We start from the raw sequence: 27,120 nt of genomic DNA, 5'->3' as shown, positions 1-27,120 counted from the left end.
GCTTCCTCTCTAGCTCTGGCTTTCTGGCTGGGAAGAGAAGAAAGCTTTCTGTCTGAGCTTGAATGTACACGAGATATTAGCTGATGAAGTGAACTGTTTTTCAAGAGTTGTATTTTCTCTTAGGGAGCACCAAGCACTAACAAATCACTGAAATGAGCCTAACACCAATCCCTGCCCACAACCACCAGCCATGCAAGTCATGGCTTTTGGGGTGTGGGGAGCTTCTGCTGCGCTTCCTGACAGTCTGGGTCTGCTGGCTAATGGTGTAGTGACATCTGCACTTACATCTCCACCCCCATAAACTGGGAAAGTGAAAACAATCTGTGTGTGTGTTGCGTCTGCATGTTTGTCTGTCAGTCTCTGAATGGGTGCCCTAGCCTGGGTCTGGGTGTGTCAGAGTCTCGGTGCAGTGGTGTGGCCTAGTGGAAAGAGCTTAGGCCTGGAAATAAGAGGACCTGGGTTCTAATTCCAGGTCCACCACTTGCCTGCTGGGTAACCTTGGGTGAGTCACAACTTCTCTGGGCCTCATTTTCTTCATCTGTAAAATGGTGACTAAATACCTGTAAACCCCCTTGGATAATGAGCCCCATTTGGGACAGGGACTGCATCCAGCCAGTCAGAGGCGTTAGGGGAGCATCAGCATGAGGCCCCATCTGGCCCCGCCTTGGATCCTGATGGCCTCGACAGTCATGTCTCGTTCTGCTTTGTGTCCGTGCAGATTTCCAGGCTCGCAGGCTGGTGGTGAAGAGAGGCTGGGCCAGTGGGGATGCAGTCGCCGGAGGCTCCAGGGCGGAAGCGAGGGCGGCCCGGGAAGATGTCTAGACATAGCCTGTTCTCAGCTCCTGCGGGGTCCATACCGGATACGGCCACCACCAAAAGAAGAGGGAGGAAACCGGGCTGCAAGGTAAGTCCAAAGTGGCCCAGCCTGAGATGGGACACAGCAGGTCTGCCCCGGGGCCAAGATGGAGTGAGGCTGTTCAAGGAGCATTGGGTTGTCGGGGGGGGAGGTGGGGGCGAGAGAAGAGCAAAAAAAAAACAAACCAAAAAAACTCCTCTCGGGTCAGCACCTCACCCTGTCTCAGGTGCTCCGGCCGGCCAGGGGTGGGGAGAAGAGGCCATCGTGACCCCAATTTACAGATTGGAAAGGTTGACTGGAACTAGGCAGTGTTGGGCGGCTTGAGGTAGAGTCTGGTCATCGAAAGCTTGAGAAGCACGAAAACCCTCACGCAACCTGCCTGTCTCGAGTCCATGCGCCAACTCTCTGCTCCCAGCCCAGCAGCTGGCTGAGCCCCTCATGGATCTTTTCACAGAGAAAGCAGTTGGCCACTCTCAGACCCTTGATTAAAGAGCAAAGCCTGGACAGCATCAGAGACAAAGGGGAACCGAGAGCCAAAATTTCAGCTTGCAAATTCAGAGCTTGACTTGCAGTCAGTCTCTTCATCTGTAAAAGAGGGGTAAGATCCTTGCTCTCCCTGCCTCAGTCTGTGAGCCCAGTGTGGGACAGGGATTGGGTACAACTTGATTACCCCATATCTACTCCAGCATTTAGCCCAGGACTTGGAACGTAGCACTTACCATCTTTAGAGTTGAGACCTTAGCCAATCCCTCTGGTGGTCTAGTTAGTAAGTAGAGGTGTAGCATGACCTAGTGGAAATAATAATAATTATGGCATTTGTGAAGTGCTTACTATATGCCAAGTACTGTTCTAATCAGGTTGGACACAGTCCCTGTCCCACATGGGGTTCACAGTCTTAATCCCCACTTTACAGATGAGCTAACTGAGGCACAGAGAAGTTAAGTGACTTGTCCAAGGTCACACAGCAGACAGTGGCAGAGCAGGGATTAGAACCCATGATCTTCTCAGCCTAGTACTGGGCTCTATCCACTATGTTATGCTGCACCTCTTGGAAAGAGTGCAGTTCTCGGAGTCAAAGGACCCAGGTTCTAATCCCGGGTATGCCACTTGTCTGCTGAGTGACCTTGGGTAAGTCACTTCACTTCTCTGTGTCTCAGTTTCCTCATCTGTAAAAATGGGGATTCAGAGCCAGTTCTCCCTATTACTTAGACTGTGAGCCCCATGTGGGACAGGGACTATGTCCAACCTGATTAGCTTGTATCTATCCCAGAATTTAACAAATACAATAATAGTAAAATTACCATAAAATAAATATAGTCTCTTGGTCAGTCTCTTAGCCAATTCCCCTTGTGAGCGAATTAATAAGTAGAGGAGCAGCCTGGCCTAGTGGATAGAGTCCAACCCGATTTGCTTGTGTCCACGCCAGCATTTATTACAGTGACCAGCATGTAGTAAGTACTTAACAAATATCACAATTATTACTATTATTATTATTTATTAGAGCATGGGCCTGGGAGTCAGCAGAACCTGGGCTCTAATCCTGGCTCCACCACCTGTCTGCTGTGTGACTCTGGGCAAGTCACTTCACTTCTCTGTACCTCAGTTACCTCATCTGTAAAATGGAGATTAAGACTGTGAGCCCCATTTGGGACGGGGAATGTATCCAAACTGATTAGTTTACATCTACCCCAGTGCTTAGAACAGTGCTTGGCACATAGTAAGTGCTTAGCAAATACTATCATTAATTAATTAATTTGTCAACAACAAAGTGAAGAAGAGCGATCCAGGTGAAACCCTTTCTTGCTTGGCACGTAGTAAGGGCTTAACAAATAATATATTATTATTATTGTTGTTATTGGTATTATTATTATTCTTATTATGCCCTTGCCCCCACTGTGCTGGGCAGTAGTAATTCCTGCCAACCAGTCTGGTGCTGGTGGACTTAGGGCAGTAAGCTGGCCCTTCCAGTTAATTGGCTCAGGTATTTTGTTTCTCACTGTGCTGTCTGGGACCTTGACTCAACCCCTGGGCAGGAGTCGAGGCAGAAAGGTGAAGGCTGCAGTGGCCAGTGGTGGGCTTGGGTATTAGCAGCAGAGGTGGTACAGGAAAGAAAGCAGGTAGGCCTGGGTTAACTCTCCTGTGGGATTGGAGCAGTTGGGTTTAGTGGGGCTCCCTGAAGAATTTTTTTCCTAATTTAAAATAGGTCTTTTTTTTGTAATTTAAAATGAAAACACCACAATTCTGACAACATTTTTAATGTAAGGTGAAACATTTGAATTAGCATTATGATGTACTCTTGCTCCATGCAAGTCTTAGAATGTGTAGCATTTGCATAATGATTTTCCCGATGTAATTATGGATTTATTTTGCCGGGGGCCCCTTTGTCCTGAGTCCCTGGATGCCAGCCCCTAAAGCTTTTAGGTTAACCTGACCCAGAGACCAGGTGTGCATGGAGTTAGGCCCACACTGTGCTGTAGCTCAGTGCAGAGTGAGGCGTCTCTGCAAGGCTACCAACTCCAGCCTTGAGGAACCACCTTAAGGAATAAGGTGGTTCCTTATTTTAGCCCCACACCTTCCTGCCAGAGTTTCTCCAGCCAAGGTCTCCCCTTGTTGCAGGTGTCCATGTGCACCCTGGTCTCAAGCCAGGCCTGAAGGGGAGCCTGCTGGCAAGGGGAGAGGGGGCTCTCTGGCCATCATAGTGCCAGGGGATGGGAAGGGAGGGCATTCTACTCTGGAGGTCCCCAGTCCACCAGTTGGCTCTGTCTTGCAGCTGAAGCCTCCTGTTCTAATGACCCCCCTGAGCACTTCACCTCCGCGAGGCCCCCAGGAGCCAGGGGTCAGCTCGACCCTGCCCGATGCAGCCATGGTGTCCAGCTCCTCCACCCTGCAGACTCTCAAAGGTGCGTCGGCTGCGGCCAGGGGAAAGTCTGTCTGATTGCGGGCAGTAGGATGGCCACAAAGGGGCTGCTCTCTCTAGTAGTCCCCAAAGTTTCTTTCTTGAATTTGCTATGCAAGAATATTCTATCTGTCCTCAGATAGGAAACCCACCATCTTGCCTGGGTTGGCAGAACATTATTTTCCCATTGGCACCAGGCCTGGCTACTGCTGCAGGCCCATCTCCCTCAGCAAGCTCGCCCAACCCTCCAACCTACTATCCTGCCAGCATGTTCTGTGGCACTTGGAAGGGGATTTATCCTGCCGAGGTAATTCTGGGGTGAGCCAGCTGGGGCAGGTGCTTGGCATAGACTTGGAAACCAAGTTAAGCTTCCGTGAAATTGCAAACAGAACTTTCACAGAGGAAATAATAATCTCATAGCGAAGGCTGTGGCCTCCTGCTCCTGGGGCCTGCTGGGCTTTGCTGGGGAGATGGGCAGGCAGAGATGGTTCTCAGGAGCAGGGGGAGGAACCAAGCTAGAACAGGTAGACCTGTCTGTTGTAGCTAACGCTCCTGCCCTAGGGGGAATGCACACCCGATTTTCATCATTCTTAGAATCTCCTGACGCCACCACTGAATACTGGCTTCCCAGAATCTCTAACTCCTCCAGAGTGCCACATTATTTCAGTGGATTTTTCCAAGAACGGGGAAAAGGCTGTTTCACAATCCTTGAGACGTGGGCAGATGCCTCCTTTCCTAGTGCTGACCACTCACCGAGTCACCCTCTGTCCCAGTTATGGCACCTACCAGGTGCCCACCAGACCACTCCTCGAGAGCTGTGTATATGTATATATGTTTGCACATATTTATTACTCTATTTATTTTACTTGTACATATCTATTCTATTTATTTTATTTTGTTAATATGTTTGGTTTTGTTCTCTGTCTCCCCCTTCTAGACTGTGAGCCCACCGTTGGGTAGGGACCATCTCTATATGTTGCCAACTTGTACTTCCCAAGCGCTTAGTACAGTGCTCTGCACACAGTAAGTGCTCAATAAATATGACTGATTGAGAGCTGATCCTCTGCAGGAGGGATGAGCTGATTGCTTTTCTCCTTCATTCACTGCGCTGCTCCTGCTTCTGCTCCTGGTCTGACCAGCCCTGCTTTGGGGAAATCTAACAAAGCATGTTAACCTGAGGCGGAGCACTTCCCAAACACCATCTGTACATTGTACAGATGTTTGTTAGTAAAGTAGAACAGTGCTCTGCACACAATAAGTGCTCAATAAATATGACTGAGTGAATTGTAACCCCCTCGGAACCCGGCGGCCCGCATACTGACACCCTCTAATGGCGAGCCCCAAGAAGACTCTAGATGTACCGTTGACACAGAAGGGCTAATCACAAATCAAAAATATTTATGGAGTACCTACTGATCACTTTGGAGAATTCAGTAAAGTTAGTAGATGTACCCTCAAAGTTCTTACAATCTATCTAGGGAGGCAGACACTAAAATAAATTACAGGAAAGAGGAGGTAATATGGTATAAATATACTTATGTAAGTAATCAATCCATCAATCAATCATATTTATTGAGTGCTTACTGTGTGCGGAGCACTGTACTAAGCGCTTGGGAAGTACAGGTTGGCAACATAAATAATAATAAGTAATAATAACAATAATAATAATAATAATAATAATGACATTTGTTAAGCACTATGTGCCAGGCACTGTACTAAGCACAGGGATGGATACATGCAAACCCGGTTGGACACAGTCCCTGTCCCACATGGGGCACACAATCTCAGTCCCCATTTTATAGGTGAAGTCACTGAGGCACAGAGGGGTGAAATGACTTGTCCAAGGTCACACAGCTGACAAGCGATAGAGCCAGGATTAGAATTTTTGACCTTCTAACTCCCAGGCCTGTGCTTTATCCACTATGCCATGCTGCTTCCCCAAGTGCGATAAGGTTGCTGGTCGGGTGGAGAGATGGGGTTGAGTGTAAGTATCCATGTGCTTAGAGGGCTGGGAAGTGTTGAAATGGCAGTAGAAGGGTTATAAGGTGGGAAGGTGAGAAATTTGTCAGGGAAGGCTTCCTGGAGGAGATGAGATTTCAGAAGAACTTTGAAGATGGGGTGAGCAATAGTTTGCCTGATATGAAGGAGGAAGCAGTTCCAAGACAAAGAGAGAGGAAGGACAAGAGGGTAGGGACAGGAGAGACAAGAACAAGGCTGAGTGGGCAGTTTAGTGAGAGGAACAAAGAGTAAGAGTGAGAGGGTGGTGGGTGAGGAGAGTGGATAAGTAGAAGGAAGATGACTGAGTGCCTTAAAGCCGAATTTCAGGAGTCTCAGCTTGTTGTGGAGAGGAACGTGCATCTACTGGAGGTTTTTGAGGTGTGGGGAAACATATGCAGAATTTTTGTTCTATAAAAATGATACCAAGAAACAGTGTGTCCTAGGGGAAAGAGCATAGACCTGAGAATCAGAGGACCCTAAGCTCTAATTCTGCCTCCATCACTTGCCTGCCATTTGTCCTTAGACAAGTCACTTCACTTCTCTGTGCCAGTTTTCTCATCTGTAAAGATTCAATACCTGTTCTCCCTCTTACTTTGACTGTGAGCCCCAGGTGGGACAGGGACAATGAATGATCTGATTATCTTGTATCTACCCTAGCACCTAGTAGCCCTTACACCAGTGCATGGCCCATTGTAACTATATAAGGGACGAGGCTGGAAGCAGAGAGGTCAGCGAGGAGGCTGATGCAGAAGTCAATTCTGGATATGACAAGTGACAAGATCTGTGCAGTGATGGTTTGTGGGCAGGGGAAGGAGGGGGGTCCTGGAGATGTTGTGGAGAGTGCGCTGGCAGGAGTTGGCATCGACTGAATATGGAGGTTGAAAGAGAGGGAGGAATCGAAGACAATGCCAAGATTGTGGACTTGAGATTCTACTGGTCACTAATGTTGGAATCAGTTGGGTCCATTAGAATTGCTGGGGAAGGAGTTATTCCTCTTATTTCCTTGTGAAGCCAGTCAGCCCATTCTGGAAAACCCCCAACGAAGACAACAGGAGGGGCCTGTGACCTCTCTGCAGGGGCTCCAGCCCAGCAACATTTTGGGGTTTCATCCTGCCCTCTCTGAGCTCTTCTCGAGCTCAACAGCAGGAGAGAGAACTGTTCCCAACTGAAGGCTGTGGACCCAGAGCCTCGGGACACCTCAGGGTTAGGAGACAGGGACCAGGGGGCTTTTGAGGTTATGTTCTCTTGCCCAGTGCAGGTGGGGGAGCAGCTAGGACCAGTGGAGAGGTGTTTGGGCTCCCTGCTCCCCATCGGGGAGGTGTAGACTGTGAAGCTGCCTTCTCCGCTCCCCCCCCAGCAAGCCCAGTTCCCTGAGCCTGGTGACTGCCAGATATATGCAGCCGCAGCCAATCTGGCCTCAACCTGAGAGCAGGCTGAGCCAGTTCAGGGGTCCAGGCTTGTTCCTGGGGGCCCTGCGGCCCAGCCCGGAGGCCTCAGGGGCAGAGTCGGAGAGAATGAGACCTCGGGGCTCAGGGCCCCGCGCTGACACTGTGCTGTCTGTCTCTCTCTGTCTCTGTCTCTGAAGTTTGCATCTTCATCAACAAGCAGGCCGGCTCTGGTCCATATCTGCAGCGACGGCGAGTGCTGCGGCTTCCGGCCCACTTTGGGCCTGCGCGGCCAGCAGCAGCGCTGCAACAGGTGGTGCAGGCCTGCATCGACTGTGCCCGCCGGCAGAAAACCGTCTTCTCCCTGGTCACGCAGGGCTACGGCCGCGAGCTCGTGTCAGGTGAGCCCAGGGTCAGAGGAGCCAGGAGGATTTGGCCTCCAGCACTGGAGGAGGCATGGGCACCTGCCGGGGAGCTTGTGGACTGGGGAGCTGAAGAAACAGTGGAACCTCAGAGACAGGGGGAACAGAAGGAACAGAGGAGTCTGGGAGCAGAGGGAGCAGGCCAGAAGTCCTTGGGTGGGTTTTCCTGAGATAGGACTATCCTGGACAGGGGTTTCTGCTCAGAAACTTGAGATATTCAAAGGACCACATTAATGGAGCTTGGGCCTTGGTCTTAATTGGGTTAGGGGCCCTTCAGCCCCAACCCCACAAGTGCTTGTGCCCAGCCCTGTCCCTTGCTCTTTCAGTCTCGGCCTCCTTCGATGGGCAGCAGCACCAGCTGAGCCTGCCAGTGGTCAACAGCCCAGGCTACGTCCTTCGCTTCCTCCAGCAGCTGTGCCGGAGCCTGCTGTGTGACGATCTGTTCAGCAGCCAGCCCCTTCCTCAGCCCGGTGGCATGGCCGGCCCCCTGGGGGAGCGTGATGCCAGAGGGATGGAGGCTGGTAGGCTGTGGGGCCGGGGCTGGGGAAGGGGGACAGGGTGGTAGGGCCGAGGAGGGGGATGGGATGAAGTGTCTGGGGCAGGGGATGGGGTGAAGGGTCCCCCGGGGGAGGGAAGTGGGGCTGGGGAATGGGGATAGGGGGAAGGGCTGGGGGATGGGGGTAGGGAGTTAGCTGAAGGGGAATAGGGAGCTGGCTGGGGTGAGGGATTGGGAGGGGGGCTGGTGAAGGGGGTTGGGGAGGGGGGTAGAGAAGGTGGCATGGAGGAGGACTAGGGAGGGAGGTAGAGTGGGGGGCTGGGGAGGACGGTAGGACAGAGGCAGGGAAGTAGAGGTAGGATGGTGGAGCTGGTGTGGGGGTAGATGGCTGGGAGCTTTTCAGCCTGCAGGGGGTGGTTGGGGGAGGGGGTCTGGAGCCCCAGCTGTCCCCCTTTGGTTCTGGATGTCTCCGTACGGGGGTTGGGGGTAGTGGGTTGGTGGGGGGTGTTGGAGGGCAGAGAGTGTGTCAGGGATGGAGGTGGTGGTGGGGAGTGAGGAAGGTGGTGAAGGTTAGGTTGGAGGTCAGAGGGAGGCGGGGAGAGGTAGGAGTGTGTGCCGGGGTGCGCTCCTTAGTGGGGGAAGCCTGGCTCCCGGTTCGGTTGCGTTGGCCTATGTTGGTTGCGTAGGCTGATCCTGCCCTGCCTTAGAGGGAGCTCTGTGCTGACACAGGGCATGGGGCTGGGCACTTCCTGTGGCCACAAGTGGTTCTGGATGTGGCATCACCTCCACCCCAGGGCTCAGATGCGTGGGGGTGGGGGTGGCCGGAGGGTTTGGCAGCCTGGGCCTATGCTGGGATCAGTTTCCCACAGGGATACGTTGAACATCGGGGCCACTTCCACCAGCTAGCCCAGACCAAAGAACCAAGACCAGGCAGGTCTCTCGAAGACTCTTCCCTCTTCTTGGTAAACACCAATGGACAGCAGCTGCCTTTTTAACAGGACCTACTCCATGGCAGATTTCCTGAGCCCTGAACAGATTTGCCTCTTGAACAGAAGGTGCCATTTCCTCTGGCTAGATCTCTGGTTCTCCTCACCGGGGTAGGGGCAGGGCTGACTGAGAGGCTCCATTGGCTGAGTCTTTGACTGGCAACAAGATCCCATGTTCAATTCAAGTCTCCACAGCCCTGGGTTTGGGCACACAGATGGCATGGGGAGACTGTAGCGGGGCTCCAGGCATCCTCCCTTCACCTCCCCTGCTCTCTCTCCCTCTCCCCTACTCTACCCCTCCTCTCCCTGCTCCCCTTCTCCTCCCTCCCCTCTCTGCTCCACGAGGCTGTGCTCACCGCTGCCATGTGCTGGCACTCAGCTGGGAGCCTTGCTTCCCTCGCAGAGAGAACTTGGCGAGGTCTGTGGGCCTGACTCTTTTAAGACAATAGCCACCCTGTGTGCCGGGCAGCAGGGCAGTAGCATGTTGTCCTAGCTGGGGCTGACAAACTGCATCCATCCCTGAGGGGGAGCCCAAACTGCTCCCGCATGTTCCAATCCATTGCCCCAAGGGCCACAGGTGGGGCCCACAGCACCAGGAAGGAAGAGCAGTCAGGGATCTAGAGAGGTCACCTAGGTGGTGTTGCCCATTTCCCAGCTGCATTAGAGGGTGCCATGACTTGATTTCCCCTAGAGAAGTGGGAGTAGCCCTGAGAGATTAGGATCACCGTTCTGCCTGGATTGGGTGTCCGGTCCCCTCCTCGGCAGCCCCAAGAGATGCCTCAGTCAGCCACTGCAAGCTGTGGACTTCGCAAAATGGGCTGCCCTCAGCCTTGCAGGGGCTGCCTGGGCCATGGCCCAGATGACCGGGTCCATTCTTTGCTCCTCCTCTTCAATCAATCAGTCAATCAATCAATTAGTGGTTTTCTTTGAGCACTTAAAGTGTGCAGAGTCCTTAGTAGACGTGATCCCTATTCAGAAGGACCTTGCAGTCTACAATCTTCCTCCTCCTCCTGTAGACCATCTCCACAGAGCATGGACCATGTCCGGGAGAGGAGGCACAGTGAAGTCCCTCTGCAGCACTGGGACGGGCCCTGCTGCCCATAGCCTTTTTCTAAGCCTCAAAGCTCACCCCTTTACATACTTAGACTTCCCCCCATCATCCATCTCTCTACTCTCTTTCTCCCATTGCCAAACTGCTTCTGTCTTCCCATTAGACTGTAAGCTCCTTGAGGGCAGGCTTAGCACAAAGGCCTTAGCACAGTGCTTAGTACATACAGCATAGTGGATAGGGCATGGGCTTGGGAGTCAGAAGGTCACGGGTTCTAATCCCGGCTCCACCGCTTGTCTGCTATGTGGCTTTGGGCAACTTAACTTCTCTGGGCCTCAATTACCCCATCTGTAAAAAGGGATTAAGACTGTGAGTCCTATGTGGGACAGTGACTATATCCAACCCAATTTGCTTATATCCACCCCAGCGCTTAGGTACAGTGCCTGGCACATAGTAAGCACTTACAAATACCACAGTTATTATTATTATTAAACTTCAGCCAGTCAGTTCTTGACCTGTTGGAAGCTGTGAAGGGAAGTCTGGTCAGGAGGAAATTAGAAATTGTTGTTTATATGGTTTGATTCCCACGGGCCCCCCGCCTTTCAGCCATAGCTGGTGAGGGACGTGGGCCCCCGGAAACGATTTCCCACAACTGGAGGCTTGTGATGCCAGGCTTTGACCTCTGTTCCCTGCATGGCTTCTTTCTTAGCAGAAACACCACTCTCTGGTGAGCTGGAGAATCCGGTGGGCGTGAAGCGCTTCCATGGGGATCCTACTGGCTCAGCCTCAGGCTGCTTGGGCTCCTCCCCATCGTGCCCCTTGCCCGGTCACCTCAGGGGAGGAGTCACTCACTACTCTGGGGCTGCCGCCTCCTTCTCCTCCTCTTCCTCCAGAGCATCAGTGACCACAAAGAAGCATCTCACATCCATTCCCATGAGAAAAGGAACTTATCTCAAAGAAAACCGAAGAGGTAAGATTCAGCATTTGATTCTCTCCAGGGAGCCAATGGTTGACCAGTTGGAATTCTTACCCCCAGGCCTGTAACAATGCCCACCGCCCCCCAGCCTCGTTCACATGCTCACAGCCACGTCGACTTTGCCCCCCATGAATGCTCCTTGGGCATCAGACTGTAACAAAGAGACTGTAGCCAAAATCAAATGCCTGTCATATGAAAGGGTCTTGGGTCATTCCTGGAGCTGTTCCGACAGAGATTTGTTATTCTACAGAGTCTAAGAAGAGAGGTGTAAGTCCGTCTGCCCGCTGAGGCACCTCCATTATGGCACTTGGAAGGCAGAGCAACCTGTATGACCTCCCAACATCTTGACCTTATTGTAGCACTGAAGTGCACCCTGCCCATCCCAGCCCAGCCCAGTCAAGAGGCTTACCAAGGGGCTACCTATTGGGCATCCAACCTTCACTCAGTCATAGCCTGGGAGAAGCAGGCTCAGAGAGAAAGGGTCTTGCGTGGCCCTAGATGAGTCTGAGTGTCAGACTACCGGAAGGTCCCAATTTCCTAATTCCCAGTTCCAGCCTCCCCTTGGCCCTGCCAGGAACCTATGGGGCAGAGAGCACTGGGTCTGGAGGGTGGCAATCTCCTTGATGCTGGCTGACTGACCAGTGGGGGCTGCAGCCTTGGAGAGGACCCTGCAGTGGACAACCTCCCTTCCCCTCCCTTATCTGAAAGTTGCATTTGATTTTACCCAACCCACCCACCGGACGGGGCCCAGGATCCCAGCTACCAGTCGCAGTACTGTTACTGCCAGAGTGCCCTGCTCTCCCACCCCACCCCAGGGGCAGCTGTGGGATCTATGGGGGAGGGTCCTATAGCAGTGTGGCTCAGTGGAAAGAGCACGGGCTTTGGAGTCAGAGGTCATGGGTTCAAATCCCGGCTCCACCCAATTGTCAGCTGGGTGACTTTGGGCAAGTCACTTAACTTCTCTTTGCCTCAGTTCCTTCATCTGTAAAATGGGGATTAAGACTGTGAGGCCTGTGTGGGACAACCTGATCACCTTGTATCCCCCCAGCACTTAGAACAGTGCTTTGCACATAGTAAGTGCTTAATAAGTATGATCCCCTCTCCTTTCCCCCCTCTCTCAGCTCCCAGGGTCAGCTGGGGAATCCAGTGTCTCCCTTTTCCTTTCCCTACTCTTCCGACTCCCAGGAAAAGGGGTGAAATCTGGTGGTGGGGGTGGGAGCCAGAACTGGAGGGATTCGGCTCTCACAGGTGTGTGTGCGTGTGTGTGTGCACATCTGTCTGTCTGTCTTTGTCTTTGTGTGTTGTCCTTCCTCAGCTGCAAGCAAGCCTTCTCCAGACTGGCAGCCAGCAGCTGGACCTTGGGGCAGAAGCCCATCCGCCTGGACGGTGGATGATGTGGTCTGCTTTGTGAAGGGCGTAGATCCTCGGGCATTCGGACCCCATGTGGCACTCTTCAGAAAACACGTATGTTGAGCCCGAGCCTACCCCCGAAGCCCCAGATCAGACACCCTTCCCCGGTGGGCAGAACCAGATGAGGGGTACTTTCCAGTGAGCCCCGATTCAGAAGAGCTGATGTTGCCCTTGCCCCAACCCACCCTGAGCCTCCTCAGGAACCCCTGCCTGACTCTCTCTCTCCTGACATCGAGTACTTCTCACGATGAGGCAAACCCAGTGTTTCTGGTGCTCACCTGATGCTCACCTGGGTCCCAATGACCTCCAAGACCACCATGACCAGTGGTCTCTCCTGGCCTTCCTGTCAGAGAGCTGCCTCTGTTCACCCAAGGGAATGTCACCACTCGGGGACAGGACAGCCTGGAGATGGTGGGGGGCAGGGATGTCACACATTTGGGGCCATCCTTTGTTCCTCATGCAGTGTTTTGGGGATATGGAATATTTCATCTACTTCCAATAGCAGCCTTTGTCCAATGGAGGCCAAGCAATCAATAGTATTTGTTGAGCATCCATTGTACGCCCAGCACTGTACTGAGCTGCTGCTTGGTACATAATCCCTTGGGGTGGCATTCCCCTTGTTTGGGCAGCGATAGCAGTTTCTTTCAAAGAAAATGTATTTTATTCCCGGACTGGCTGTGAAACGGTGGACAGTGCCCTCTGCTGGCCCAAGGCCACTCTGCAAGCCGGAATGACCAGCCTAATATCACTGCAGACAATAATAGTAATTAATCAATCAATCAATCAATCGTATTTATTGAGCGCTTACTGTGTGAAGAGCACTGTACTAAGCGCTTGGGAAGTACAAGTTGGCAACATATAGACACAGTCCCTACCCAACAGTGGGCTCACAGTCTAGAAGGGGGAGACAGAGAACAAAACCAAACATATTAACAAAATAAAATAAATAGAATAGATATGTACAAGTAAAATAAATAAATAAGGTACTTGTTAAGCGCTTACTATGTGCCAGACACTGTTCAGAGCACAGGGGTAGATGCCGGTTAATCAGGTTGGACACAGTCTCCCCACCATGGGGCTCACACTCTTAATCCCCATTTTACAGATGAGGTAACTGAGGCCCAGAGAAGTTAAATGACTTGCCAGAGGTCACACAGCAGACACGTAGCAGAGTCGGAATCAGCAGTCAGGTTCTTCTGACTCCCACACCCGTGCTCTATGCACTAAACCTCGCTGCTCCAGCTCGCCTGCCCCTCCCTCCCTCGCCTGGCCTCTTCGTGGTAGTGATAGTAGATATTTGGAGAAGCAGCCCACGCTGCTTCTCTTAGTGGAAAGAGCACGGGCTTGGGAGTCAAAGGTAGTGGGTTCTAATTCCGGCTCCGCCACTTGTCAGATATGTGACTTCGGACAAGTTGCCTAACTTCTCTGTGCCTCAGTTACCTCATCTGTAAAATGGGTATTAAAACTGTGAGCCCCACGTGGGACAACCCGATTACCTTGTATCTACCCCAGCGCTTAGAACAGTGCTCGGCACACAGTAAGTGCTTAATAAATACCACCATCAAGTAAGCGCTTAACAAATACCATCATCATCATAATATGCAAGTGGGAATTAGACTTGTTCTCTTACCCCTTGCCGCTTTCTCCCCCTACTTCCCCCTGCTCCCATCAGGAAATCGACGGGAACGCCCTCCTCCTCCTCAAGAGCGATATGGTTATGAAGTATTTGGGGCTGAAGCTGGGACCCGCCTTGAAACTCTGTTATCACATCGACAAACTGAAGCAGACCAAGTTCTGAGCTCCCTGTGGCTGCGCCCCCCGCCCACCCGGCCCGAGGGTGGAGACCCCAGCGGACCAAGCCCAACATCGCCGAGACTCCGCCAGCATCCCCCCGACCCACTGGCCAGTGATGCCTTCAAGCTTGGTCATCTTGGAGCCCGAAGCCGCCCCCTGTCTCCGGGCCCCCGGGCGCCCTTGGTTAAAACTCCAGTCGGCGGCGTCCCGGGGCCAGGACTGTTTGGACAGAGGGTGGGGATGGGACCAGCGGAGAGCGATGCCCAAGTGACCCTGGGCCTTGGCGAGTGGAGAGGGCCCTGAAAAAATGCCACCTCTTTCGCCCCAGCCCCCGCCAATTGACCATCGCAGGCCGTGGCAGGGACACGCACTTTCCCACCCAAGTGGGAGAGAGAAGTCCGTTTCCACCCCTGTTGGTGCCAACGCAGGTGCGGCGTCTTCTTCACCTTCGGGATTCTACTTGGGGCAAGGCAGACTCTCAAAGCCGGGATTTTAATGTGCATCTTAAAATGGATGCTGCTACAGAGAAGAACCCCGAAAGGGATTCCCTCCCTCCGTGCCACTTTTTCAGTGAAATAACAGAGAGAGAGTGTGCGTGCCCGTGGCCCCATTGCATGTGTCTGTGGTATACTTTAAAAGTAGAGACGTTTCTATTGCGTCAGTAGTTTTTAATATGTTCTGAGTCAGTATTCCCTTGTGGAGTCATTCTCAGTAAAGGTTGTGGCAGTTTGGGGGTCTTTTCCCCCATGTTTCTTTCTCTGCTCCTGCGACAGCCCTCCCCTCAGGACCTTGATTGACTTTAATCATCATCATCATGGTGTTTGTTAAGCGCTTACTATTGCCAGGCACTGTACTAAGCGCTGGATTTTGCTGATGGTCCTTGCTCGACTTTGGATTTTAAGTGGCTGGCCGCTTCCTGATCTTCCTGCATGGCACCGATGCCCATTCCCTCCCTGTCCCAGATTTTCTTCCAGCCCCTCCTGCCCGGCTCCTGGGGCGGGGCATAAAGCAGCGGGAGAGCCCTTGGGCCATACCGGAGGCACGGGGTCAGGTTGTGGGAGGGAGCCGTGGAGCCCTTGGGGTGACCCCACTCCCCCCGATTGCTCTCGTGCTTGAGCCGGGCCCTGGGTAGACCTAGGGTCGCGCTCCGTCAGCCAGGCAGCGCCGCGGGCCCCTTGGAGGGACGGCATAGGCCGCAGAAGTTGTGGGTTTTTTCTTTGTTTGTTTTTTAACGAAGTTTGGGGTTTGGCGAGGCGGGGGTGAACCCGAGGATGACTTGGTTGGGAACCAATTGGGACTGAGACCTCTCTAGGGGAAGGCTGGGGCCTGGGCCGGGAGGTTTCCCCGAGCACGGTGAGGCTGTTTGGCCCCGCGGTCCAGCCAGCAGGTCCAGCCCGGAGGCCCAGCCCGGGCCCCGGGAGGGAGGACGCCCAACCACCACCCGCGGGGTGAGTAAGTACCGCCACACTTTGGGTTCACGGCTTCGGGGCGCTGGACATGCTAGGGGCGGCGCTAGGCGCATTTCTCCATTAATAGTAAATAGTAATAATAATAATAATAACGGTATTTGTTAAGCGCTCACTAGGTGTCAAGCACCGTTCTAAGCGCTGGGGTAGATACAGGGTAATCGGGTTGTCCCACGTGGGGTTTACAGTTGTAATCCCCATTTTACAGATTAGGAAAGTGAAGTGGCTTGCTCAAGGTCACACAGCAGACAAGTGACAGAGCTGGGATTAGAACCCACATCCTCTGAGTCCCCAGCCCATGCTCTTCATGGGTCCTTGGCCTCACTCATCAAGTTCAGGAGCTTCTGCACCTGCTGCGACAGCTGCGCGTTCTTCCTCCCACGTGGGCCATGGAGAAGGGCGCACAGAGCGCCAGGTGGTCGCGGTGAACGGTGGCCCGGAGTTTTCATATGCTATTTGGTCTCCAATTGCCAGTCAGGCGGTTCAGTGAAATATCATTTCGCTGCTGATTACTCTAGAGGGAGAAAATGTTTTCATTCTCCTTCTGATTCTGCGCTTGGCAAACGCCCAGGAGTTTCCTCTCCACTTGCGGTCTTCGATTAGAGTCCAGGCCAATGTTGGGAGCATTGTGTTATGTTCTGCGTTACCATTACGCAAAGGCCCGGATCTTGGATCGGTAGAAAGATGTGGCTTCTGCAAAGGGGAGAGTAACAGAGTTCAAATGAAAGTCCATCGAATGAGTGATCAGAAGTTCTTTTCACTGTACCTCAATTAATTTTGATTCTTAACAGTTTCCGGCTTTAAATGGCAAAACACATGCTTCCATAACTATGCATACAGATATGTTTATGTGTAAACAGTCATATAACTGCATTCAAATATAATAATAATAATGAATAATGGCATTTGTTAAGCGCTTACTATTTGCGAAGCACTGTTCTAAGCACTGGGGGGGATACAAGGTGATCAGGTTGTCCCACGTGGAGCTCACAGTCTTAATCCCCATTTTACAGATGGTTGAAGTAACTGAGGCTCAGAGAAGTTAAGTGACTTGCCCACGCTGCTTCTCTATTTCTTGTTGTATTTTACTTGAGAAGCAGCGTGGCTTAGTGGAAAAAGCACGGGCTTGGGAGTCAGAGGTCATGGGTTCTAATCCTGTCTCCTGTCAGCTGTGTGACTTTAGGCAAGTCATTTCACTTCTCTGTACGTCAGTTACCTCATCTGTAAAATGGGGATGAAGACTGTGAGCCCCCCGTGGGACAACCTGATAACCTTATATCCCCCAGCGCTTAGAACAGTGCTTTGCACATAGTAAGCGCTTAATAAATGCCATTATTATTATTATTATGTGACTTATCAATCAAAAAACACAAACGAAAATCTTAAAATACATCATTTACAGCGTTGCAGGAGTCCTCTGCAGCCCTCGCTTTATTCTCTGTTTGCTCCGTTCGGGCAGATCTCTGCGCGCTAGAACTCATTCATCGTCCGGTCGCCATAGCAACACGGATCGCGGTGGGTTTGCGGGAGGAGGTTGGGGGAGCGGCCGGGCGAGTGTCCGGAGGAATTTCGCTGCAATTCAGCGAGAAAGAAAAATGTCTCTTCAGCCACATGCGGACCTTAGAGAAAGCTGCCGGCATCCAGACCTCCGATGAGTGCGTCTTCCCGTCGGAATATTATTTGAACCCTTCTAAAATTCAGCCAGTGCCCTGCCAGCCCAAAGAAGGACCTGTGACTCTAACGATTGACTATTTAATACTAACTAGACCCTCATTTCCTCGTCTCCCACTCCCTTTTGCATCGCCTTTGCACTTGGTTCGCACCCTTTATTCACTCCTCCCTCAGCCCCACAGCACTTGTTTTTATTAAAAATAATAATAATAATGGCATTTATTAAGAGCTTACTATGTGCAAAGCACTGTTCTAAGCGCTGGGGAGGTTAGAAGGTGATCAGGTTGTCCCACTGGGGGCTCACAGTCTTAATCCCCATTTTACAGATGAGGTAACTGAGGCACAGAGAAGTGAAGTGACTTGCCCAAAGTCACACAGCTGACAATTGGGGGACAATTGGACCCATGACCTCTGACTCCAAAGCCCAGGCTCTTTCCACTGAGCCAAGCTGCTTCTCAATAATAACAATAATAATAATCGTATTGAGTGCTTACTGTGTGCAAAGCACTGTACTAAGCACTTGGGAGAGTACAATATAAAGTCACATTCCCTGCTCACAATCTAGAGCATAAACATATACGTAATTTATTGATATTACTATCTGTATCCCCCTCTGTACTGTAAGCTCATCGTGGGCAGGGAACATGTCTACCAACCCTGTATACATTGTATTTGCAACATATACATAGCATGGTCTAATAGAAAGAACATGGGCTTGGGAGTTACAGAAACTGACTTCTAATCCCAGCTCCACAAGTCACTAAACTTCTCTGTGCCTCAGTTACCTCATCTGTAAAATGGGGATTCAATCCCTGTTCTCCCTCCTACTTACATTGTGAGCCCTGTGTGGGACAGGGACTGTGCCTGACCTGAATATCTTATATTTAGAAGCAGCGTGGCTCAGTGGAAAGAGCCCGGGCTTTGGAGTCAGTGGTCATGGGTTCAAATCCCGGCTCCACCACTTGTCAGCTGTGTGACCTTGGGCAAGTCACTTCACTTCTCTGGGCCTCAGTTACCTCATCTGTAAAATGGGGATTGACTGTGAGCCCCCCGTGGGACAACCTGATCACCTTGTATCCTCCCAGCGCTTAGAACAGTGCTTTGCACATAGTAAGTGCTTAATAAATGCCATTATTATTATTATTATTATTATATACACACAATAAGCGATCAGTGAATAAAATTGATTGATTACCCAAGAGTGAGAAGACGAAAAGAGCAGTAAAGCTGTAGGTGGAGGAAGCCGTGCGTGTGCAGGAGGTGGAGGGAAGAGGGGGCTCAGGGTCCCTGGAGAGAGGAGAAGTAGGCAAGGGGTCTCGATGGGCTCAGGCCCCTTTAGGAAGCGGGACGTCTAGGAGCAGCAATTCAGCCTCCGCCGCTTCTCTTCTTCCTTCCACAACTTCTCAGCCTAATGGATGGATGGAGCGGCGATGGTCACCCCTGAGAGCCCACTTCAGAAGCAGTGGTAAAGAGGGGGACCCTCCCCCCCGCGTCAGCCCTTATCTGTTCCCCTCTCCCACACCACCTCCCCCCGGCATCTGAGCCATCTCGGTGAACCCCCACAGCTACGGGGCAGGGAAGCTTCGGGACCCAGGTTGCCAAGTGGAAAAATATTTGGAGGTTTGGAAAAACCTTGCACATAAATTCCCAAAGGCATGAAACGCCGAGAAGAGAGATGAAAGCAGAAGCCAAGGAAAAGCCGGGCCAGTGCCAGGGCTTTTTGTTTTTTCTTTTTAAATTTTATTTTTAAAGAGGCAGATGAGAGAGAAGACAGGAAGGCATGGGCTTCCTTCAGTGATTCTCCTGCCTTGGGGAGCCTCCCCCCATCACTCTCCTCCCCCACTGGTTCAGGATTCCCCTCACTGAACTGGAATTCGATGTGCCCCGTTTTTCGACCCTTCTGCCCCGGGCTCGCCACTGGCCTGGCTTGGGAGGATGATGAGGAGCATGAGGGTGGGTTTGTCCAAAGGGACCTGCTAGGAGAGGCCAGGCTGATGGATTTGGGGGGGGCCTCCTTTCTGATCTGGACTCATCTGGCCGTGGGCTTGAAATTCCCAGCATGGCCTAATGGCAAGAGCACGGGCTTGGGAGTCAGAGGCCATGGGTTCTAATGCCGGCTCCTCCATTTGTCTGCTCTGTGACCTTTGGCAAGTCATTTCACTTCTCTGTGACTCAGTCACCTCATCTGTAAAATGGTGATTAAGACTATGAGCCCCACGTGGGCCAACCTGATTAACTTGTATCCACCCCAGTGCTTGGAACAATGCTTGGCATATAGTAAGCGCTTAACAAATACCTTAATTATTATTATCAGAGTGACCACCTCTAATCTGGCCCGGCCCGGCTTCACTCAGTTCGGAAGGGCCTTGGGCCCAGGGGTGGGGAGGGTGGCAGGTGTTTGGCCTTGACGCACTAAAGTCAGGAGTCACTCTCTACCCCCTCTGCCCTCTCTGGCCTGGGAACTTCTTTCCTGTTGCTCACCTTGGTGCAAGCAGTGGTTCAATTTCTCAGTTTTTGGAAAAGAAAACCTTGCACGGGGTTAATGTTTCCCCAAGACAGGGACAAAATAGGTGGCTGAAGTCAGGTCAGAAGGGTGAATTGAAGTTTTATTAAAAAAAACCCTTGAAAGAAGGATCAATAAGAATAAAATATCATGTGGACTCGCAGGCCCGACCCAGAGTCTGATTTCAGCTACCATAGCTGAAGAAAAGGCCGGAGGGAACAGGAAATGGTGGGAGCTGTGGATGTTTTCAATCCCCTTCTCCAACCACCATGATATTTTGCTTTGTAATAGTTATATTTCATAAAGAAAGGATTGGAAGTTATAAAAGTAATGTTGCCTAAGGCTTCTAGCCAAACGTACGGAGAACCCCAGCTTCCCACCTCTTCCACAAGTCAGCAAGATAAATCTCCCTCCTGAACGATTCCTCTGTTTCCCTCTCCCTCCTCCCTGCGGTCTCCTGGGATTTGTCTTGTGGCACCATTTTGGGTGCCCTCAAGCATCGACCCTCCAAGCCAGGAACGCCTTGGGAGAGGTGGGATGGGAAGGTAGAAAATGATCTAGATCCGATGGATAGAACAGTGTCACGGTGTAGTAACTGGATGGGACAGCTTCCTTCATGCAAAGGCGGCTCCATTCTGGAGCCAACATGAGGTGTGTGTCTGGGGGTTGGGGAGAGGAGGAGAGATGAGGCAGTTGGGCCAAGGCCTTGCCCCACTGCTCCCCTCCCTTAAAGCAGGAGAGGGGTGAAAGTTGGGGGGCCTGGAGCTGGTCTTGTCCCTGGCCGAGGTGTACATGATGGTATGTTTCCCCACTCCAGGCTGGGGCCGCTGTGCCCAGTGGGACCTGTCCTGGATGGCCAGATCCCCAGAGGAGAGGGATGCTCCAGCTGTCCAATCTGAGCTGTGGGGAAGAGCAGAGAGGCACCCTCCCCCACACATCTGGAGCCCCCCTTCCTCTGGCTCCACCACTGGCATGGAAACCTGAGAGAGGAACGGGTGTTGCTTCCCAACAGGCCACCTCTGAGGCCTGCCTGCCCGCACCAGGACAAATGTTTTCACAGGCCAGGTGGCTTGGGCCTCTGGGTGTCCAGGATTTCTGATTCAGTGGGTGGTAGGGGCCTGTGGCAGGGGAGTGTGGAGGCTGGTGGGTGCAAGAGAGGAGAGGCCCCAGACCCTCTGCCCAGTTGGGCAGGTCTCTCCCTCTGCAAAACCAGTCATGGCAGCACTGGGACATCTAGGAGGGAAGCAGCATGGCCTAGTGGATAGAGCAGGGGCCTGAGAGTCAGAAGGACCTGGGTTCTAATTCCGGCTCCGCCACTGTGTGCAGGTCACACAGTCTGCTGTGTGACTTTGGGCAAGTCACTTCACTTCTCTGTGCCTCACTTACTCATCTGTAAAATGGGGATTAAGAATGTGAGCCTTCATCTGGGACAGGGACTGTGTCCAACTTGCTCAGCTTGTATCTACCCCAGGGCTTAGAACAGTGCTTGACGCATACAAGCTAATCAGGTTGGACACAGTCCCTGTCCCACATGGGGCTCACAGTCTTAATCTCCATATTACAGATGAGGTAACTGAGGCACAGAGAAGTGACTTACCCAAGGTCACACAGTGGACAAGAGGCAGAGCTGGGAAGGTCCTTCTGACTCCCGGCCCATGCTCTGCCCACTGGGCCATGCTGCTTCTCCTGTGGCCTGCAGATGAAGCTAAGGTGCAGGGACAGCAGCCTCCCAGGGATTCGGCCAAGGGAAAGGCTTTTCGGGGGATGCTGGACTCCAGAGACCACCATCCCAACCTGCCTAACTGCAGAAAGCCGGCAGGGATGAGGAAGAAGTGAGGTGAGGCCAGGCAGAAAGGCAAAACCTCTCGATCAGGCTTGAGGTTTCTCTTGACACTTCAGACCCCTTTCACGCTATTTTCTGAGCAGAAGAGAGATGGGAGAAAAGGGCTAGGAACACGTAGAGCCCTGGAACCTTTGTCTGTCACAATTTTTTTGGTTCAAATTGTTTTACAATTTCAGGGCTGGTTGGGAAGAGAAAAGGACACCTTACTGCAAAAGGAAAAGAACAATAATAAAAACAGCAGCACGTTTAAGTGCATTTTTTCTTTATGTTTTATTTTGTTTTAATAAATCTGACACCAGTCAGGGAGAGACAAAAACACTGTGAGCCCAGAAGGACAACGAGCACAAATTGGTGTTGTTCCTCCATGTGAGGGGCCTTACGGGGTGTTCAATTTGCTTCTGGAGATTTTTTTTTCTCTTGTTCCTTGTTATAAATCTCTCCCCCAGTGGGAGCTCCCCACCCCTGCCCATCCCCTCCTCTTTCCCCAACCCTCCCACCCCCCAATTTTCTTCTTAAAAAGTGAGCTGTGTTGCCCAGGGCACCTCCCCAACTCTCCCAGCCCTAATAAATAAGGAGCACCTGTAAAACAGTAGCTTGACTTGTTAAGTGAGTCTGTACAAAGGAAAATAGAGAAATACAGTATATATACATAGCGTCCACAGTGCCCATGTGTACACGGCTCCCGTTCCTGGCTTAGATCCCACCCTGTCCCCGCGCCTCGTGACAGCAGCCTACTCTCTCTGCTCCTCTCAGCTCTTCTCTGCGGCCTTGAAGGCCAGGGTACCCTCTGAACCCTTCAGGGTGGACAATTGCTTTATTGGAGTTAGTAAACAGATACACTGAATCACAAGGTGATTTTTTTTTGTCTTTTCTTTTTTTGTCTTTTTTTTTTTTTTGCCTTTTGTATGTCAGAATGGGGCATGTCACAACCGTCTTACCAACCCCGTGCCCGTATACATGCTCTAGTGGACTTTTGGACTCTCGGCTACCACTGTACAAGTGCACACAATAAATCTACCCTGTCATCCTCCACCCACTGACTGAGGGTCGAATTGCACATTTCTCTTCACCATGACAGGAGAAAGCAAACAGTGAAACAGAATCACGGGGCATCTTTCGCGCTTTCCCCCATTTCCACCAGGCTCCCACACCATTCCAATTGCCAGGAAAGGGCTCAGCGTGCACAGAGACTGTCTCTCTAGCTTTCTGGATCACGGAGAACCAACAGGGTTGAAATTTCATCCACGCCTCTTGCGACGCCTAGCAAATATTCCCCGTGGATTATTTTACACCTGGAGGGAATTTTGGTCTTTAGTTCAACACTCTTGCACTGTCCCCAAATGGGGTGCTAGGTCGGGGAATTTAAAGAGAAAGCTGAGAAGAATAAACATTTACTGAGTTCTCTTGGCATTCAGTCTCTGAAAAACCACAGTATAAACTATTCATGCTGCTTCTTACATCTGTCAAATCAAAAATTAAAAGCCATAAAAGTGTAACACTGAAAATATGGCATTAAAAAGGACAAAGGTGGCCATTGTAAAAATAACAAAAGTATATTAGCCAATAAAATATTCTAACTCTTCATTTAAAAGTGCATCCTGGGCCAGTTGGAGATGACGCAGAGGCGTCGCCGTTTCCGCCCTGCCCCTTCCCCCACCGAAACTTGAATAGGTCCAAAACCGTACAATGCAATCACGACTCTTAGTGTAGCAGCAAAACCACAGCAGTTTTTGAAAAGACAAAAATGTAGGGAAAAAAAAATCCAGATCCTCGTCCCACTTCCAATTTCTGAGCCTTGAAAGACAGAGAGAGAAAAAGTACTCCATGCCTAGGTTGGTCCGTGTGGTCGGTCGATTTCCTTTCACTTTATCATGTTTTGGTTTTGTTGCAATCGGGCCAAGGCGAGCCCCCTGCTCCCGTGGGCAGGCAGCGGCAGGGCCCTTCTGGGCCCAACGGCAGGCAGTTGGAGGCTCGGCTTGGCGGGGCGGCTCCTAGGAGAGCCTTGTCGTCAGGAGGCTGGCCTGCTCCCTCGCTGGCGTGTGAGCCCTGGGGGCTGATGGGCAGGCCAGCGGGTGTCCGTGGTGGAGTGACGCGTTCGCTCTGCTCCCTTCCTCCAGGCACGCTGCCCTGCAGCCAGTAGCCCTGCAAAGCAGACGACAGAGCCGGTGGTCAGTGCCTGGGAGCCCCTGAGCTCCCCTGGGCAAACAGCTGCCCAGGCCCCACAAGCAGTCCAGCCCCGGGAGGGGGACACCCCAAGCAATGTCGGCCAAATTAGGGTGGGCTCTGATCTGGAGGGTGGAAAGGAATAGGGGGCACCAGCAGCAGAGGGATGGCTCCAAATGATTCCAAAACAACAGGCAAAGGGTGTCCTTTCCTGATTCTCTGGGCCCTGGAGGAGTCGGGGGTTTGGCCTTGGCCAGCCAGGAATCAGCAAAGGATCAGGGGCTCCTGCTTTTAAACCTAGGAAGTCATCAACCACGCCACCCATGAGGCTGGCCCCAGATGGAGGTGGACCTGAGTGGTGGACGGTCTCACCACCCCTGGAGGCCTCCAGGGTGGTTTGAGGCTTTCCTGTTCCCACCTGAAACTGACCACCCACTTCTTGCTTCTCGTGTCTTGCTTCGCTGCTGATAGACGCTTCCATTTAAACCCCATCTGCCTCCATCACCAGGCACACTTGGTTTCAGTCCTGTAGACTGTAAGCTCCTTGTAGACAGGGAGCATGTCTCCCATCTCTGTTTTACCGTACTCTCCCAAACGCTTAGTACGATGCTTGGCACACAGTAAGTGTTCAATAAATACCACTGATTGATTGATTGACTTGAGGTGGAGGCTCACATTGCCCTCCTTCCAGCCCTGGGTGGTGATGGGGATTTTCCTCCCCGGAATCTGGGTGCTCCACAGCAGGCCCTGCCAGAGCTGCAGCCTTCCACTGGCAGGGCGGGGTTGGAGAGAGTGCTGTAGAGCCAAAAAAGTCTACAGCAGCAGGTGGTGGTCTTAGACCCGGACAGTTGTCCCAAGGAAAACTCTGTTGGCTAAGAAATCAATACAAACTGGTTTAAGAGGGTGGCAAAGCTTCTTGGGGTGAGGTGAAATCTACATGGATGTTTTACACCCTGCTCCCAGTGGGGGCAAGGTGAAATAATGACAGTAAAACTGAACCAAAAACTAGTTAACGATGTTCATTTCAAGGTGCAAATGCCAGAGAATGCCAGCGCTCAGAGCAGCATTAAGTCACTATGCCAGGGGCACTTTTGGAAGAAAATCTGCTTGCCAAAATGTGCCAAACACTACAGATATACTGTGAGAATTATGAATAACCTTTCCTTTGGAAGTTTCTATAGGGCGGGAGAAATAAAAAGGAGGTAGGTGGTCAGAGAAAAGAGGATTCAGTGTGGATTAGTAAAGTCTAGTAGACATGTGGCTTGTGCTTCTGGTGTGTATCTCTCAGGCGTTCAGTACAATACACTGCGCTTATTGGCAATGTTCAATAAATACCATTACACTGTGAGCCCCATGTGGGGCGGGGACGGTGTCTGACCTGATTATCTTTTATCTACCCCAGCACTTAATACAGTGTCTGGTACATAGCAGGCGCTTAACAAATACTATTGTCGTCATTACCTCCCTATTAGTAGAGGTGGCCAGTCCTCTCTTACTGGACAGACACCCTCTCCCCAGCTGCCTGCAGGGGAAGGCTGTAAGCAAGGCCTCTGCCTCTTTGTTCTCCGCCCAGGACGGTGCCAAAAGCCCAGTTTCTCCAATCCTTCTGAAAATAGCACACTCCTCATTACCATTGGCTTATGGAAAGGTGGACATTTCAAAACTTGGCCTTTCAGAATGGCTTCTTCAAGGGTGATGTCTCACAGTTGGTATTTTTATTTATTTACTTATTTACTTTTTGGCCTTTTCTTTCTCTGTAAAATTTTTATGGGTTTAAAACTCATCTCTGGACAGAGACCAAACATGTACAATTCCAGCCTAGGAGAAAATATTTCAGGCTTTATCGAAACCATTGTGGAGCCTAAACTATAGCGTCTGCCGTCCCGAATGCTCTAATGATCCTGATTATTCTCTGGGTTCTATTATTGTCCGGAAAAGTGTATGTGCTTCCCCCAAATTCTGGCGGCTGCGTGCAGCTGCACCGCACCACCCTTCCATTTCCCACCTCCCGCTCTGTCACATTCTGAGCCCTGCCAATGTACGGGAACAGTAGGGAGAGGAGGAGCCGGGCCCTTTCCTTTGCGGCAGCTCCCAGGGCCAGCAGGTGGAAGAGTTGCTCCCGGAGGCTGGCACCTGGGCACCAGGCAAAGCCCACACTGCTCCGCTCTCCCCTCCAAATAGCGTGGATGAAAACGGTCACATCTATTATTGTTATTATTCGATAGACAAGGTTGATTAGATCTTGGATTATTTGGGAATGGCCATTAAGGGTCATATTTGGGATGCCACAGTATTAAAAATGAAGGAGGATGGGGAACCTGGATCTATTTCTGCTTTGGCAAATGCCTCAAACCCTGGGTGAAACATTTTGGGTTTGGCAAAAACCAAACCCTGTTTTGCCAAGCCCTTTGGCCTTAATCTGTAAGCTCCTGGGTATCAGAAGGGAAATTTAATCTGCATGCTCCTGACTTATTTGCACTTCACTCCATCCAAATGTTGTCTTGAGAAGAGGGAAATCTCAGGCCTAGAAAGCGAAGTGGGTTGTCTGCTTGTCCTCAGTCCTTTTCCCACTTCTCCCTGGCCAGGTCACAAACTCCAGGGGTGGCCTTGGGTTCTTGCTGCAAAACTGCAGGTAGCAGTGCTGCCCTGAATTGATTTAAATAAGTCACCGATGTCTAAGTTCCCCTCTGGACTACAAGCTCCTTGAGGGCAGGAAGCTACCGTACTCTTCCAAGCACCTAGCTCAGTGCTGTGCACCTACTAGGTGCTCGGGACATAAGATCAATTTGTTGACTCATTTAGGCAATCCAAAGGGGTCATCCCTTGACCCTTCCTTCACCTCCACCCAGGTTACACATTCACACGATGGGGAGCAGCTAAGCCTTAGTTAGTATGAGAAAAAGAACCAGGACTTTTAGATTTGGGTCAAGTTATAGGTGAGCTAACTTCATTTGCAATATTTCAAGCTTTCTGCCTTTTCTGAATCTATATGTCAGACAACCCTCAGTTTGGCCATTTTTACATGAATTGATGTTAATCGGTCAGGACACAACAAGAATGCAGTTGAAGTTAGGCCCAGATCTTGGGGAGTCCGTCCGCTGACCTTATCATCTCTCTCCCCTCCCTCTCTCTTTCTCTCTCCCCATCATCATCTCTCTCTCCTTCTCTGCAATAATATTCACACCTCACTCAAGCCCTGTATTCTGG

At 51.5% G+C, this 27,120-nt stretch overlaps 2 protein-coding genes across 5 annotated transcripts in view; one reads left to right on the top strand and one right to left on the bottom strand.

Moving 5' to 3' along the window:
• The first annotated feature begins 763 nt into the window (after window positions 1-763).
• Window positions 764-14,363, top strand: SCML4 (Scm polycomb group protein like 4). Its single transcript, XM_038761370.1, has 7 exons — window positions 764-904; window positions 3,627-3,756; window positions 7,336-7,536; window positions 7,884-8,078; window positions 10,797-11,057; window positions 12,379-12,527; window positions 14,146-14,363. The coding sequence occupies exons 1-7, from the start codon at window positions 767-769 to the stop codon at window positions 14,269-14,271; spliced, it is 1,200 nt and encodes a 399-aa protein (XP_038617298.1). The 5' UTR covers window positions 764-766; the 3' UTR covers window positions 14,272-14,363.
• A 7,868-nt stretch (window positions 14,364-22,231) lies between these two features.
• LOC119940764 (sine oculis binding protein homolog) overlaps window positions 22,232-27,120 on the bottom strand; it is a 98,361-nt gene continuing 93,472 nt past the window's right edge. For all 4 annotated transcript variants that reach the window (XM_038761061.1, XM_038761062.1, XM_038761063.1 and 1 more), the window contains one exon: window positions 22,232-23,892. The gene's annotated coding sequence lies outside the window, so the exon portion shown is untranslated. The remainder of the gene's footprint in view (window positions 23,893-27,120) is intronic.

This window comes from Tachyglossus aculeatus, chromosome 19 (assembly GCF_015852505.1).
Source record: "Tachyglossus aculeatus isolate mTacAcu1 chromosome 19, mTacAcu1.pri, whole genome shotgun sequence".
In the NCBI taxonomy this organism is placed as follows: Eukaryota; Metazoa; Chordata; class Mammalia; order Monotremata; family Tachyglossidae; genus Tachyglossus; species Tachyglossus aculeatus.
The sequence above is the reverse complement of the archived record's forward strand: the minus strand, read 5'-3'. Positions and strand labels throughout refer to the sequence as shown.

Excerpts from the sequence above, each read along its gene's own strand:
- SCML4 (XM_038761370.1), top strand. The coding sequence starts at position 767 with ATGCAGTCGCCGGAGGCTCCAGGGCGGAAGCGAGGGCGGCCCGGGAAG. Across the intron at positions 3,757-7,335 it reads CACCCTGCAGACTCTCAAAG|TTTGCATCTTCATCAACAAG; the intron begins GTGCGTCGGCTG and ends CTGTCTCTGAAG. Across the intron at positions 7,537-7,883 it reads CGGCCGCGAGCTCGTGTCAG|TCTCGGCCTCCTTCGATGGG; the intron begins GTGAGCCCAGGG and ends TTGCTCTTTCAG.